Consider the following 15,693-nt stretch of genomic DNA (forward strand, 5'->3'; position numbering starts at 1 on the left):
TTAAATTAGTGTCTCCAAGTGGTATCATTTTTGGTGCTGCTGCCTCACGAACAACTGCATTGTTTCTGCTTTGCTCAGAGCAGCAACTACCAACAACACAGGAAAAAAACACAAGTTTATTCATTATTGTAGTCTATAATGTAGTCGGTCAGTCTTAACACAGTGGAAGTGAGGCTTATAAGGAACCAGTCTAAATGATGATGGGTTATTTTTTTCTGTTGCCATTACATTGTGAAATCAACATTTTCTTCATAATGATACATTAAGGCAAAAAAACTTCTCTATTTCTAGTTTAACATTAAAGAAACTAATATGGAGACAAAAAAAGAGCACAGATACACACATGGTCTCGTTTTCATCTTTATTGGACACAAAGTCAACAACATCACATTTTAACACAACACATGTTTATATGATGCACAGTAGATTCAACCTGCTCGGTGTTACATCAAGGGAAGCTTATATACATGCACTACATCACACACACACACACACACACGCACACACTCTTAAATATCTAGGCTGAGTTCACTGTATAAACATTAATTGCATAATCAAATTAAAGCAAAATTAATAAGAAAAACATTTAGTGTGAAAGTCAGAAATGAACATTTGCCGTTATCTTTCTAAAACACAATCAGTCTGGTCATCGCACATCAGACATTTTGAAAACTGAGGTAAATCCTGTTATCCACAGCCGGAGGGACTGAAGAGGCTGTTTTATGTGTTGAATTTCACAGGAAACAGGAGGAGGACGATCGAGAAAAAGAAAATCTGGGACAGGGAGGGATGTAAAAATGGAAAAAAGGTCCTTCTATATTCTTAAGTTTTAGATTCAAATCACAGACAAGCATCAGTTTGTCATAAATAATCGCTACAGTTCTGTGAACATCGATTTTAACAAACTTATCTGCAGTTTTTGAGACGTTATTAGTGCCTGCTCCACATGTTGTCTTATTTTTCCATGAAGAAAAACCAGAGGGTTCCTTCAGACATTTCGGTTCACTACCTTCACCAAAGAACCTTCTTTTTCTGGCTGGATGACCTGATCTTCCTCACTTGTTACTTACTCTTCAGCTCTTCTTCTCTGCCTTCTTTATTTTTCTCACCTTTCCTCCCCCATGAGGCTGCCAAAAACAGATTTTCCTCAAACTGTAAAGAGTGATGGAGAAAACCTAAGATTAAGATCTCAAAGCTGTCTAGACTTGACGTATGTGTGTGTGTTTGTGTGTGTGTGTGTGTGTGTGTGTGTTTGTGTGTGTGTGTGTGTGTGTGTGTGTGTGTGTGTGTGTGTGTGTGTGTGTGTGTGTTTTCAGAAACCCATCTGACTGCCTATTTTTTTTCTTTTTTTTTCTTAAGAGACAGAGAACTTGTGAAAAGCTTTGACACGCTCGGGTTTACAGGTGTGTAACAGTGTTAGAAGCTTTCTGACAGCACTAATGAAACTGACAGGAGATGGTGGGAGGAGAGGAGGGAGGAAGACAGAGTAGAGATGGGAGGGAGGGGAGAGAAGGAAGAGTGGATAATATAGAATTAAAGCGAGTGAAGTGTCATGTCGAATTTGCGTGCGTCAAAGTCCTTCAAACATCAACAATTTAAAAGTGATTCTGACAGAACACTATCTCTATAAATATCATCTATATATATATATATATATATCTATGTCTATATATATTTCTCTTTCTGCATTAAACTCTGAACACTGAAACAGCGACAGCATTCTAAAAAAACAAAGGTCCTGATCAACAGATAAGGAATGATGTGTAATAACCATCAATAAACAGAGTCATGCTGGAATTCCTGCCAAGAGTTCAAATTATGTGGTCAGAAGAGTGCTTTGGTACATCTGTAACCCCACCTAAAAGTGATGGTGCATTGACACACCATCAGGTACAAAAGCATTGTCAGCTGCTGTTACGTTGCTCTTGAAACAGATTATGTCGTTAAAGCTATGTTAGCATTCCTCATAAGAAGCGATGGGATGTTTAGTTTCAGGCTAACAAGCTACTTCATGCCTGCTTTTATTAATAAGGAATGTTAGCAACATTTAAGAGAACAGATGCAGTCTTCTTTTATACTGAAAGGGAAGAAAAACAACAAATATTGAACCTTAAACGTGTCCCTAGCCTATTAACCGTTTGCTTTTCTCAATAAAAGCAGTCAAGATCTTCATCAAACAACCACAGGTGTATAGGAAATTAAATTCTGTGACATTTTAGAGATGCTGCTTTAATGTCTTCACGTATTTTTAATGTTACAGGAAAACTTTAAAGTTTTTGGCCCTTTTAGCTAATCCTAAACAAGCTGGGCCAGTTGATCTTCCTTGTTAAAAACAAAGGAAAATGCAAAAAATTCAGCCTGACCAACATATATCTCAGCCAATAGTGGCTTATGATAAATATATCTGTATCTGCTTATATGTTGTCTGATAAAGTATGTGCCGATATGATTTGTTTTGAGAACATAATGTAGAAAAGCACGCTTTGGGGTAATTTATAATTCTAAAATTCTCAGTGAAGTTCACAGTGTCAGTGCACTGATGTAATTTTGTTTATTGTTAAACTAAATATCCTGCTTTCATTACACATGTATCTTTGTCACAAGTGTTTGATAAACCCATTTTGTGGGATCATTGCACAAAAATGTGTGCTTATGTAAATAATCTGTGTATATAATATCAGCAGATATATTGATATTGAAATTGTTTTAATTCCAAATATCGGCATCGGCATCGCCCCCAAATATTCAATGTTTTAGCTGGGCTCTAGAAAAAGTGGTTGATGGTTGAAAAATGTCTAAATGTGAAAAAGGTTTCAATCAAACTGGAAATTCACTCATTTGAAGAACTAGTCAGTGCAGACAGTCACATAAGCCACAACAAATACACCAAACAGGATCAGTGCTCACTGTACAAGATTAACAGACTACATTACTCAGCAGTTCTGATGATATATATACTGTAAACTGTATGTACACATCTATATGTAGAGATACCCTCTCTGGAATCACATGGGAACAGAATAAATGAAAGAGAAAAGCTGCAAGGTGGAGAGACGTCTTCACAATCAATCAGTGAAGTATAAAGCGAAATCATCTGCAAACAAACACACAAACGAGGCAACAAACAAAGGAGGCCGCCACAAACATCACGAGAAGGACAAAAACTCCGGAGAAGCCAACCAACGTGAGTGACATGACCCATTAAAAGAAAAAAAGAAAAAAAAAAAGTTTCACTTGAAACCAAAATGTAGACATAGGGAACCATGGCAGCAGGCTGTCACCTGAAAACACCACACTGCTAAAGAACCATTTGCCAAACAAAACTGACTCCAAGAGGCCAAAGTAAGCTAAGGTTCTGCTCAGACTCAATGCAATATGAATTCAAGGAAGACATTTTTAGGAAAAATTACTGTGTTGACCTGATTAACTATTAAATTATCTTTAACCCTTTTTGAACAAATGAAGAGTTCATCTGCAAAAACAGCAGCAGTAAAACCATTCTTTAAATGATTAAACCAACACCAGTTTGATTGATTTTCTCTTCAAAAGAACAATAAAAAAATATCCAAAAATCCAAAGAACCCAACACCTCTTGAATTGATGTTGCCCGGATTGCAGACACAAAAAACATCATTTAAAAAAAACTAATATGGAGACGTACTTTTTGCAAATGAACCCTCTGGAGACATAGAACCTAAACTCAAGAACTGAGCTGAGTTAGGGCCTGTACCCCAGAACCTCTTTTGTTGAACCGCAAGTGTTGATATGATCCCCTTAAAATGTGACCAAAACAATAAATGCTTCAGTTTTTGTCCTTTTTGAACTCTCTTCAGTGAGTAATGCTGCAACTCCACTGTCTAAAGGTTTTCTGTGGGTGTGCTTTCAGGATGAACAGTCTGAAGTGAGAATGTGTGTTCATGAAAGTACACTTGGGTGTAAACACACACACACACACACACACACACACACACACACACACACACACACACACACACACACATACATAGACACACATTCCTGCATGACGCTCAGAGAAAATGGAAAAGCTTCCAAAGTGTCACAAAAATAACAGCAAACACCAAAGTACTCACACACATAAACACAGCATGTATGCAGTTTGAAATGTGAAAAGTGTGTACTTGTCTTACAGAGGTCAGAGAGAACCAAAGCCTTTGAGCAGATTTTTTTTTTTTTTTTAAGATTTCCAACAGTCAGAATTCATCCCAGAAATTTAAGAATTTCATTTAGGTTGTTCCACTTTCTGACTCCCAAACAAACTTTAATATAAAGAGCTGAAAATTGAGGAAAAAGGACAAAATTGATTCATTTTTAGTACCTATGTTAAAAATGTTCCAGTCAGTGTTTCTGCAAGTGAATCCACAAATTCCTGCATGATGTTACAAACATTTAATAACAATAGCACACAGTTACCATGCATTGAAATAAACTGAAAAACTATGTGGGAAGTCAAATGGCAGTGAGTCCAAGTCTTACTTTAAGTGAACAGTTGGACCCAAAATGATTGCAGCAAGATGGCATCCAGCCAAAACAGCAAATAAATAGGAATGACAAGAACTAAAAAACACAGAAATCCAAGTGATTATGTAAACAAGCCTTCTATCACGGCCTTTAAATATATTTCAGAGTGAGTTTCCTCACAGTTATTACTATGGGACATAAAAGCAAAACTTCATCCAGTCCAAACCTGGACCTGAGCTGGGTTTTTCACTTCTCTGACCAGACAGCAGATTATTCACTTGCGATGTCTTTTCTTAAAACAGACCCTTGAATGAATCTCAGTAAAAAGACTCATGATTGCTTGATTTTAGACTATCAACAATTGGACTAAGCAGCTACAAAGCTGAAGCTATAACTTAAGTGACCACTGACTGAATCCACGCTGCAGCGCTTCAGATTCTGCCTTGAAGCAAAAACCCTAAAACACGTCCAGGTCTCTCACATACAACACCATGGGCTCAGCTAGAGATACAGATGTGGTTTAGACCATGAAGCGGTGCTCCTTGCCGTCGTGGGCCATAAGGATGACATTACGGTTGGAGGTCCAGATGAGGCGGGCGAGCTTCAGGTGGTTCTGGGAGCCCGGGGACGCCGGCTGCACAGGAGGAACCTGGTAGGTCTTAATGCAGCGGAGCTGAGGGGCCGAGTTTAACATCCCAATGCTGCCCAGCAAACTGGTGTTCATCTGAGGAGGACAAGAAAAACCTGAAGCTGCAGAGAACACAGTCAATTTCACCTGTCATCACGTGACTGGCACGAGACAGGGAAAAAGGTCATTCTAGAGAAGCTGCTGTATGTAATCAGTGTTATCCCCAGGCTGCACAATCCGTCTGTTAAAATGGAATTTATTGTCGGTTTGGACATCAGGGCTCAGTGGCGTAATGTTTTTTCGCTAAGTTATTGGATTGACATTGAATACAAATGTGGCCTAAAGGTGTTCTTTGATTTAACATTGGCATTACATATCACCAGACTGAAGCGTTCTTTCACCTGCATCTGCTTCATCTTCTCTATTCTGTCTGAATGTATGTTGGTACTCATACGTTCTCTACAATCAAACTGTACTGTCAGCTCTTGAATTGAAAATGAGTTGCTAAACATTTTGAGCCTCATCAGCAGTTCCTGTTAGTGATGGAGCTGCTGAATCCTCTGAGAAAACCCTGAGTTTAACCCATGAGGCCTCAGTCGCTGCGTCCTGTGAAGAAATTGGCAGACATAGTGTGTGTGTGTGTGTGTGTGTGTGTGTGTGTGTGTGTGTGTGTCTGTAGGAAAAACACAGCGAGGAGAAACTCTATCGTTTCCTGAGACGACACCGCCCCTCCCTCACACAGCCACACACACACCGACAGAGCGTCTGCCAGCTCATTACCACAGCAGCCGTCTTGTCGGTGCACTAGCAGCGGTTTATGCTTACAGTAATGCCATTAGTGTGTGTGTGTGTGTGTGTGTCTGCAGACAGTCGTGTCATAGGTCGTAAAGACCGTTCATTCAAAATAACAGTTCTGGGAAGAAGATACGAAGTGTGTGTCTGTCTGGTTATGTTTATCATTTACCTGTGTGATTGGTCGCTTGACGTTTTATTATTGGTTATTTTAGATGCTATTAATATTTCTTTATGAATGGGACTGTCATTCATTACGTTTTTGTATCTAAAGCTTAATATTAATATACTGTAAAAGTAAATAAATGAGAATCAAATTCAACAAAATATAAAAAGCCAGCGGAAAGGAATAAAATGTGTTAAAATAAAGATTTAAAACAAAAAAAATGAAAAATACATGAGAAAATTACTAAAAGTGCACATGCTGTCCTAGGCCTGGGCGATATGGCTGAAAAGTCTATCACGATAGTGAAGTTTCATTTTGGTAGATATCGTTATTTTAAAAAAAATGTAAAGACCAGGCGAAAAAAGGTTGAATTTAACCTCTAACTTTAACCCTAACCCTTTTTTTAATCATTTATAATTTATATTTATAATTATATCATTACCCTCTTGAGTGCTTCAGACTTTTAATTACAAATGTTGTTTTTTGTACAGAAACACGTCTTCATGGTCCTTTTAACCACCGTCTGAAAGATGTTTTTGCAGGTTTTTTCATTTTACATCTGAATTAAAACAAATCTCTGAAAACATTTTTGGATATAGTCAGTGTGTAAAAAACGGGCTTAGTTTGTGAATAAAGACTTACTCTTTTGTGTAAGTATTCATCTAAATGAAAATGAACATCAAATAAAGTCTCAGAAGAATCGTATTAGTACTGGTGTACAGTATATGGGCGGGTAAGTTACTGATAATAAAGTACAAACAACTGTAAACACTTCATGGTTGTTTCTTTCAGTTTGGTTCTGGGAAAAACAAATTGACTGACTTTTCTCTGGTGGAAATATTTTCATATATCTGCTCAGTTCTTTAATCAGATGTTGTGAGACCAAAGCTGCACAAGCAACGGCAGCTAACACAGAATCTGCAGGCTTCAGAATAGAACTTTAGATGGACTTTATAACCGCAAAACCCCAGAGCTGGTGAGTTATTTGACTTAAAATCATGCTGTTTCTTTCCTGATGTGACGTTTCCTTCATGGCTATACTGCCAGCACCTTCTGTACACTAGAAAGTTTGAATGATTAGTTAGTCAAAGCTCAGATGTGAACAGATGCTTCTGTCTGTCAGCAGTCATATGATCGCTTGAAAAAGCTGCTGTATTTTTATTTTAGACATATTTAAAAATGTAAAATAGGGAGTGGAGTAAAAAGCTTTTCTCCGATTAAAGTTTTGAAACAATCAGTGCCTCCTTGACATAAAGTGAGACACAAATGAGAAATATCAGCTGTGATGGCTGAACTTTAAACCCCCTAAGACCTTAAAACCTGTTAGGCCCTTTTGTGTGTGTGTGTGTGTGTGTGTGTGTGTGTGTGTGTGTGTGTGTGTCACTTACCTGCCAGAAAGAGATGTGGCTGTCAGCGTTGGAGTAAGTTGCCAGGTAACGACCATCAGGGGCGAACGAAACTGCTGTGATGGGACCCTTATGACCCACAATGTTCTACAGAGAGACATAGGGAGAGAGAGAGGATAGTCAAAAAAAAAATGAAACAGAGTCATTACATCAAATGAACGTTTTACAGGGCTGAACTCCTCAGTTATCTCGAACAAACTGAATGTTACAGACACAATTTTCAGCAGTGAATCATTTGGCGGAGAGGTTTCTTTCATGTTACTGGGAATTTTTGAAATAAATGTCGGACTCCGGGCTGGGATTGTCATTGTTAGTTTCCGACCGACGTTGTCGCCATTTCCGCCATAAACCAACAAAAACCTGATCTAATGTCAGTGGCACAGTATTTTTCCTTCTATTTAAAGGGCTCCCTGCTACAAATTAAAGCTAACTTCCTGTCCATTTTGCAGTTAGCAATCCCCTTCCTCCTCTCTACGTCACCACATGAACGTGCAGCAGTAACCGCCAGACACAGCAGCAAACAGGACGATCCTGCTCTGACCGGCTCTTTATGGAGTTCTCTGTCCTGATTGGATAAAGTGGGCAGGGATTACAGAAACTTTCGTTTCTCTGTTACTGCATGAGCAGGGGAGGAGACATGGGTTACTGACCAAACACTCTGTTACAGTGATTACTGTTGGAATACAGAGTTACTTAACATTTACTTTAATAAAAACATATAACTTACAGCAGTGACTTTAATTATGTAATTGCATCTTGTATGACAATTTAATTGAAAAGAGATTACTTAGATCAAACATAAAGGAGTGCTGAGCTGTGAATGGAAAGTATTGAGCTGTTTTCTACAATGCATATCACTTTCTCAGGCGACTGAAGTTACTTACAAGTTGTTAGATTAGCTGTGAAGTACTACACCGTAAATCCTAAATCTAAGTCTGTATAGGAATATTCTAAAGGTCCTGCAGATGATCAACCAGTGCTCTGGGTGCTGCATTTTCTTACATTTTAGTGCTTGCTGATACTCCTTTTGTATTTACTCTGCAGTCCTGCTGAATAATAGAACACATCTTCTGCTGCCTTCATAAAATAAATTTGGTCAATAAAATAAAATAATCAATAACAAATTACACATTTAGGCTTGTTATTTTATAGAAGTGGGTAAGTATGGCATTTAGTAAAATGAGATAGTAAGACGTCACGGAGGAATCTAAGTTAATGGAGTGATTCTGTCTGCGGCTTGGAGGTGAATATGACTTTGTCTAGGTGCTCATGGTCTGGGTGCTGATGGTCTGGGTGCTGATGGTCTGGATGCTGATGGTCTGGGTGCTGAATTGTTAAACTGTGATGAGTCTTTTCAGTCTTGTTTCCTCCAGTACACACTGCTGCACTACACCACCATGAGACTGGAGGCCTTTGACTTTATAATCACCAAGAAACCTGAGCTCTGTCTGTGTTGTTCACACTCACTTTCTTGTTTCCCTTATTGTTCTGTCTGGTTTATATCTTTGAATGTTATTATATTTCAGGGTTCTCATAACTGTCTTTAGTATTAGGGGTTACTGACAGGTACTACGCCATAAAAAGTGTGTTTAGGTGAATGTGTGTGCAGCTCTGTATGGCCAAAAATGGTACCACAATTTCATCAGTTTATGAAGTGTGTAGCAGTGTTATTGAGGTTTATAGAACCTTTTCACAGATGAAAAACAGACAGGAACAAACAGCCACTTTATACTATCAATATCACAATTCTTTATAAAAAAACAACAAACAGAAACCCTCAAGCGTATCTCGAGCACCTCCACATCGTTCCTCATCAACCACTGCAGCTAAACTTGAGTTCTTCACAAGATTCGTCTTGTTGATGAATCCAAACTACAGCAGCAGCAGCTCGAGGTTCAAGACTTCAATAAATTCTGTTTTGTGATAAAGACGAGACGAAGAACAAAATTTGGTCGTTGCTGAAATTTCATCGAGGCATCTCAGAAAAACTCGTTTTGCCGCCCAGATTTTACTTGACAGTAAGTGTTTGGTTTGGACGAGATAATTCCATCAGATGAGGGCCAGCTTCTGGTCCAACAGATGCTGCCATTCGCCTCCAGAACTCAGGGGACAAAATAAAGCGACGCCACGCCGTGTGTAACGCAATAAACTGTCCCACCAGATGCAGGGTGTGTAACGCAATAAACGCCCTTCCAGAAATCTCCACCCTGCCTCTGCCTGGGATTACAAACTCTCACCTCCAGATGAGATTAAGACGCGTCGCCTCAGGCACCCAGACCATGAAATAATAACCTGTCTGTGACGATTAAAGCAGAAAAAAAATAATAACACAATGAAATCAAAATTTCATCTTTTTAATTCAGTCTCTCCCTCCTTCTTTTAGGGGAAATCCTATTAGATTCCAGCAGTGTGCTGAGGAAAAAGCTCAATTATTTTGATTTCTTTCCAGCCTCCACCCCAGTCTGCCTCTCTTTCTTTTCTCTCTCTCTCACCTCCTCAGCTTTTTTTTCCCTTCTTTGCATCCTTCACCTCTGTCAGTCTTTCTCCTCCATTATTTTCTCTTTGGCAAGATCCTAAGTCACATTTCCCATCACTACTGTTGTTAAAAGCAAAATGATCAGGAGGTCAACATAGTGGACACAGTTTGTCTGCTAACACTCATCATGTCGAACCAAACCAGCAAGCTTTTATGATCCTGATAACATCTGGATTCATTACATTCACTTAACAAGTTAAGTGAAAATTGGAATCCTTGAAAAGTGTTTATGATTTTCAGACAGCATGCATGGACTCCACAAGTTGTGTAAAACCTCATGACTCATGTTATCCCAACATGATTTGACAGTGTTCCACAGAAGAATGCTTGGCTTTCTCAGTCTTCAACTGACAAGTGATCCAGTTTCTGAAAAGTGTTTAGGGTTCCATGCAATGCCGGCCATGATTTGACTCGACTTTATACTGCAGCAGGATAATGAGCCCAAACACACCTTAAAGCTTTGCAAGAAATACTCGAAGACCACAAAAAAACAAGGAGTCCTGACCGTCATGGACTTTCCTCCACAGTCACCTGACCTAGACCCTATTGAACATTTATCTGGAGACTTGAAGACAAGAAAGTCAAGCATTCTGTGACATCACAGAAAGCCTTGTGGAACACTTAAATTATACTTGGATAACACAAGTTATCAGGTTTTACGCAAATTTGTGGAGTCCATGCCAGCTCAATTGCATGCTGCCATTAAAACTGTATACTATGGGTTGACCAGGGGATTACCCACCTGACCGATTACTGGATTCAATATTCAGCATTTTTGTGCAGCATTGTGTTTTTCTAATCAAATAAAATCATTTACATACTGTATGTTTTACTTTGTTACTAATGCAGCACACAATCTGCAACGTAACTAGTAACTTAAATGAAATGAAAATAAATGTAGTGGAGTAAAAAGCACTTCAGTAAGGTACAGGTTCCTCATAAATTAAGCACAGTACTACTTTTTTGTCCCAGTTAACAGGACACTACTCTGTTAAATCAATGAGAAGTAGGAGGTGCTTTTCTCAAAGGAGAACACAGGACAAGTGAATTACAGAGCAGATATGTCTGCTGTATCACTAAAAAATGCTATTTAATTTCAGATGGATCCTAATATTACTTAACAATCTTTTGGAATGCAATGGAGCCTTGAGCCCTGAGAACATAAAAAGAAGATTCCTGCCAACACCACAGCTCTGGTCAATGCACAACATCAAGACAATCAGCGTCCGGTGCTGCTCTGTGGGTTGAACAATGCATTTTTAGGTAGCACACTGCTATTATGTGTTCGGTTTGTGATGAAAATGGAAGCTGCAAACAAATTAAATGTCAGATGGAAAATGACGGGCTGCCATTTTTGACAAACCATTTTACCTATTCAATTTAAAAAATAATTATCAATTCATCATTTAAAGACAGATTTGGGAAATGTAATTGTTTGGAAAATGTTACGAGTTTATTAATGAATCTTTAAATGCAAACGCAATAAAATTACTGTTTTAAATCACTCTATTCATTATAACGTCATTATCGGACTAGTTAGGAATGAGATTCAAAAATCTACTTTTCTTACAAATGGCACCTTTAAATGTATGAATTTACTATTTATTATTTAATTATTAGAAAAAAACTTGCAAACGTGTGCAAGTATTCCGTGTTCCATGCAATGCCTGTACTGTGGTCCAATTACAGTGCAGGGCAACAAGAACAGAATGCCAAGAGTACATTATAAGAGCACTGTGATTACATTTAATTCTGAATTACTACATTCATCACTATTTACACATATATTAATCTGAGAGGAAGTCTTTTTAATGGTGTTTGACATTCGAGGACCTCACAACATCAACATGAATGAGAAAGACAAAGAAAAAAAAACATGTATGTATAAAGCAAGACACAGAAAGAAACATGACGCACAATACGACTGTTTAATGTGCATCAAATATTGATGCTTTCATATATATTATGATCAGTTTGTGTGTGTGTGTGTGTGTGTGTGTGTGTGTGTGTGTGTGTGTGTGTGTGTGTGTGTGTGTGTGTGTGTGTGTGTGTCACGGTGGACTGCCTACCAAATCAATCAGCCTATCAGAGAGCAGTGAAGCACACTGAAACCATTTACAGCACTGTGTACTTCAATACACCTGATGCCTGGGGAATAGGCTGTGGGTGTGGGTGCATGTGTGTGTGTGTGTGTGTGTGTGTGTGTGTGTGTGTGTGTGTGTGTGTGTGTGTGCATGTGTGCGTGCGTGTGTGCGTGCGTGTGTGTATATGTATATGTGTGTGTGTGATCATACCATCTTATTTCCATCTCCTGTAAGTACAACAGCTATTAAATCACGCCTGCCCTTAGAATTAGAATTATGTTAGCCAAAAGAGGGTTTTTTTCACACAAACTTGCATTACTCAGATTCTGCATTCAATTTTTGAGCAATGTCTCAAGCAAGTATTAAACTATCTCTTCAGCCACTACTTAACAGTACTACTTTAGGGCTATGCCAGGACCTTGGTACCTGCTGCAGGTCTAGAAAGTACTAGCAGGTTGTAGCTAACAATGCAGAAAATGGAAAGCTAATGGCCACGCTAAGTGTTGTGTTATCAAAGAAACACCTAAGTAAAGCTGTTTTAATAAGGTAACGCTACCAGTGCTAACTACTGGTTGTAACTAATGTAACTGTTGGAGTCTGTTGGTTTCAACAGGGAAAGCTAAACATGCTAATAACTGGGTAGAATTAATACTAGAGTTGCAGCTGCGTATGTTGGTTTCAATAGAAAATGCTAATAAACAAAGACTAAACACTGTTAAAAACAATAAAGTTGATAATCCAACAAATAAAGATACTATAAATAGGAAAGCAGCTGAATGTGTGTAAGCAGCCAGGATGGCCCCCTCGTACTGCCAAAACAGCTTTGAAGCATTAAGAGAGGGACACGGGACTGCTGACACCAGGCCGTAGGGAAACAGATCTTTTGGGTCCTGTGGGTTGGGGTCTTGTTTGAACAGGTTATGCTAACAATGCTTACTATTAGGTACAGCTGACACTAAAGTTACAGCTAACAGGGTTTGCTGGCTACAGCAGGAATGCTTCCAATACCAACAATTGTCAGAAATAATCAGATTTGACAGTGCTTCATCATTTTGTTGCTGTGTAAGCAGTTGGATACACTTTTGTTTTCAGTTTAAATAATTAATTTAGGTCCAGTGTGTAGGATTTAGTGACATCTAGCAGTGAGGTTGCAGATTGCAAACAATTTAATACCCCTCGTCTCACCCTCATCTAGAGTGGCAGCTAAAGGCTCATTCTAAGGTAATAAAAAACACAATGATTATTGTATTTGGGTGAATACACACTAATGGAAAAATAACTGTGAATTAATTTGCAGACATATTGTGACAGACATATATGTCTGCTAATGACTGAGACCCTGATAGTCATGACCCTGATATTAACAATGTTTGAGGGTTGGGGTCTCCATTAAGGGGTTGCCTCGTAGTTGTGCGTGTAGCCACCATAACTGACATGCACTTCCTCAAAAATGTAACTTAAGCCACTACTAAGATACTATGTAGAGATGCAAGAACAGTGATTGGTCAGCTCTGGCTGCCTTCTCCAAGTTTTTGAATCAATGGTCTTCTCCTCTTAGTGTTGTGGTGGTGATATCAATAGATGTAGAGGCTGAACTACATCAAAACCTGTGCCATATGTATCTTTGGTGGGACTGCAGTTAACTCCTTGTGTCAAGTTGAAATTTACTTAAGCATATGGGAATCTTCAGCTTGTGGCTAGCTACACTGGTTGGCCTCTAATGGGATGTGCAGTGGGAGGTGTCAACTGTGAGGCAGAGCTACAACTTCAGTTTCAAAGCGTTTCCTCTGGATTCAGTGGTTACAGAAAGAAACAGATGCAGACACAGAGGAAGATCAGTCAGATTGTTTCTTTGTGTTCAATTAGTAGACTCAGTAGAGTCTGTTAAAGAAGCAAAGCAAGCAGCTGGACACGGACACACACACAGGCATGCACACACACACGCGCGCGCGCACACAGAGTAATGCAGCTGACAAAGGGCTGTTCACGGAGGCTGATCAAAGCTGTGGCAGATGGTCATGCAGGGAATAGCTAGCTACAGTTGGACACACACACACACACACACACACACACACACACACACACACACACACACACACAGATTATAAACATAAACTCTGCCTTTCATCTCCTTCTTCCTCTTCTCATACTCTTCTTTCTTCACTTCCTCCCGTCCTGCTCCCCAGTGTCATCCCAAAAAAAATCAAACCACTCCTAAATCTGATCAGCAAAATTTGCATCGAGACCTTATAACGCCACTTTAACCTCATCAGTAATATATTAACTTAAATATAATTACAAAAGGTTGGAATTGTCATTTCCTAGTTGGGAATCAAAGTGTTTCATTTGGTGATAAATCTGACAACTAAGTCTCATCTTACAAACTTTAAACTGAGTGTTTACAGGAGGAGCAGATAGTTTTAACACAGATTTTGTGTTGCTATTTACCTAAAAGTTTCCAAAGTGGTTTGAAACTTTATTTCCACATTGACAACTCTGTAATGGAATTATTGTCAACCATCAAGAAGGCGAATTGGTCTACAGGGGTGAATGCTGAGTGGATTTTGGATAAGGTGTCACTGATAGATAAAAAATACTCTCTCATTAACAAGGATTGGGTGTCAAGAACAGGATTTGATTTGGAGCCTTTCCACAATGACAAGTTTTGTTGAGAGACGAGCATTTTTTCCCCACTCACTTTCGACACACAATGAATCATTTTACCTGAGCGTTACACACGTCAATACGATAACTTGGTGCACAATATGAGGACATGAACTAGTGCTCAAAAGCTAGCATGGCTAAAAAGCTTACAATGGTTGTTAGCGGCTTCACTGCACATATTTAATTACAGCTCTGAGCGGAACAGATGAGAAGAAGTGAGTCATGATGCCTTATAACCAGACCGTAATGTGGTCTGTTTTTGATAGGATATCTGGTCGCCGCTTATTTTTATCGCATTAAAATCTGCCAAAAATGTTGCTTCCGACATATTTTGGCTTCTTTCTTGTTGAAATAATTGGCTAAGACTTGGAAGCATGATTCAGTAAGTACCAATAAGAACCAGAATCAATAAGAATCAGAATTAATGAGACCTAAAAGATACCCAGTCCTGTTAATGAAGATTATAGTTTGAGCTTACATTCGAAACACTTGAAAGGGTTCCAACACACACACACACACACACACACGCACACACGCACACATACACACACTCATGCTTCTCACAAAGTCATTATCCATTAAATGTTAATTACTGCAAATAACACACAAAGGAAAAGCGTCTCCTGTCTTTACACCATGCACACAAACAAAAACACACACACACACACACACACACACACACACACACACACACACACACAATCAAACTAAATGTCGGGTGAACAGGGGCCAGTGCTGTTATCAGATATAAATGACCCCCTCCACCAGACTAGACTGCTCAGGTTACTGCAAATCAATACTCAGCAAATTACCAACACACACACTCACACAGAAATACACAAACACCAAGGCAAGTAGCACGCACAAACGCACACACTACACAATCTCACACACGATCAAACATAAATGTGTGCAAAGACTAAAACGTGATTAACAGA

At 38.9% G+C, this 15,693-nt stretch overlaps 1 protein-coding gene across 3 annotated transcripts in view; it reads right to left on the reverse strand.

Moving 5' to 3' along the window:
- Window positions 1-347: 347 nt before the first annotated feature.
- The window catches only part of wdr7 (WD repeat domain 7), a 121,977-nt gene continuing 106,631 nt past the window's right edge, over window positions 348-15,693 (reverse strand). For all 3 annotated transcript variants that reach the window (XM_084383740.1, XM_084383739.1, XM_084383741.1), the window contains 2 exons: window positions 7,454-7,558; window positions 348-5,203 (listed from right to left, as the gene is read on the reverse strand). In XM_084383740.1, coding sequence (XP_084239866.1) covers window positions 5,000-5,203; window positions 7,454-7,558 — 309 coding nt within the window. In that variant the 3' untranslated portion in view covers window positions 348-4,999. The remainder of the gene's footprint in view (window positions 5,204-7,453; window positions 7,559-15,693) is intronic.

The sequence above is a fragment of the Pagrus pagrus genome (assembly GCF_965226575.1).
Source record: "Pagrus pagrus genome assembly, chromosome: 19".
NCBI lineage: Eukaryota > Metazoa > Chordata > Actinopteri > Spariformes > Sparidae > Pagrus > Pagrus pagrus.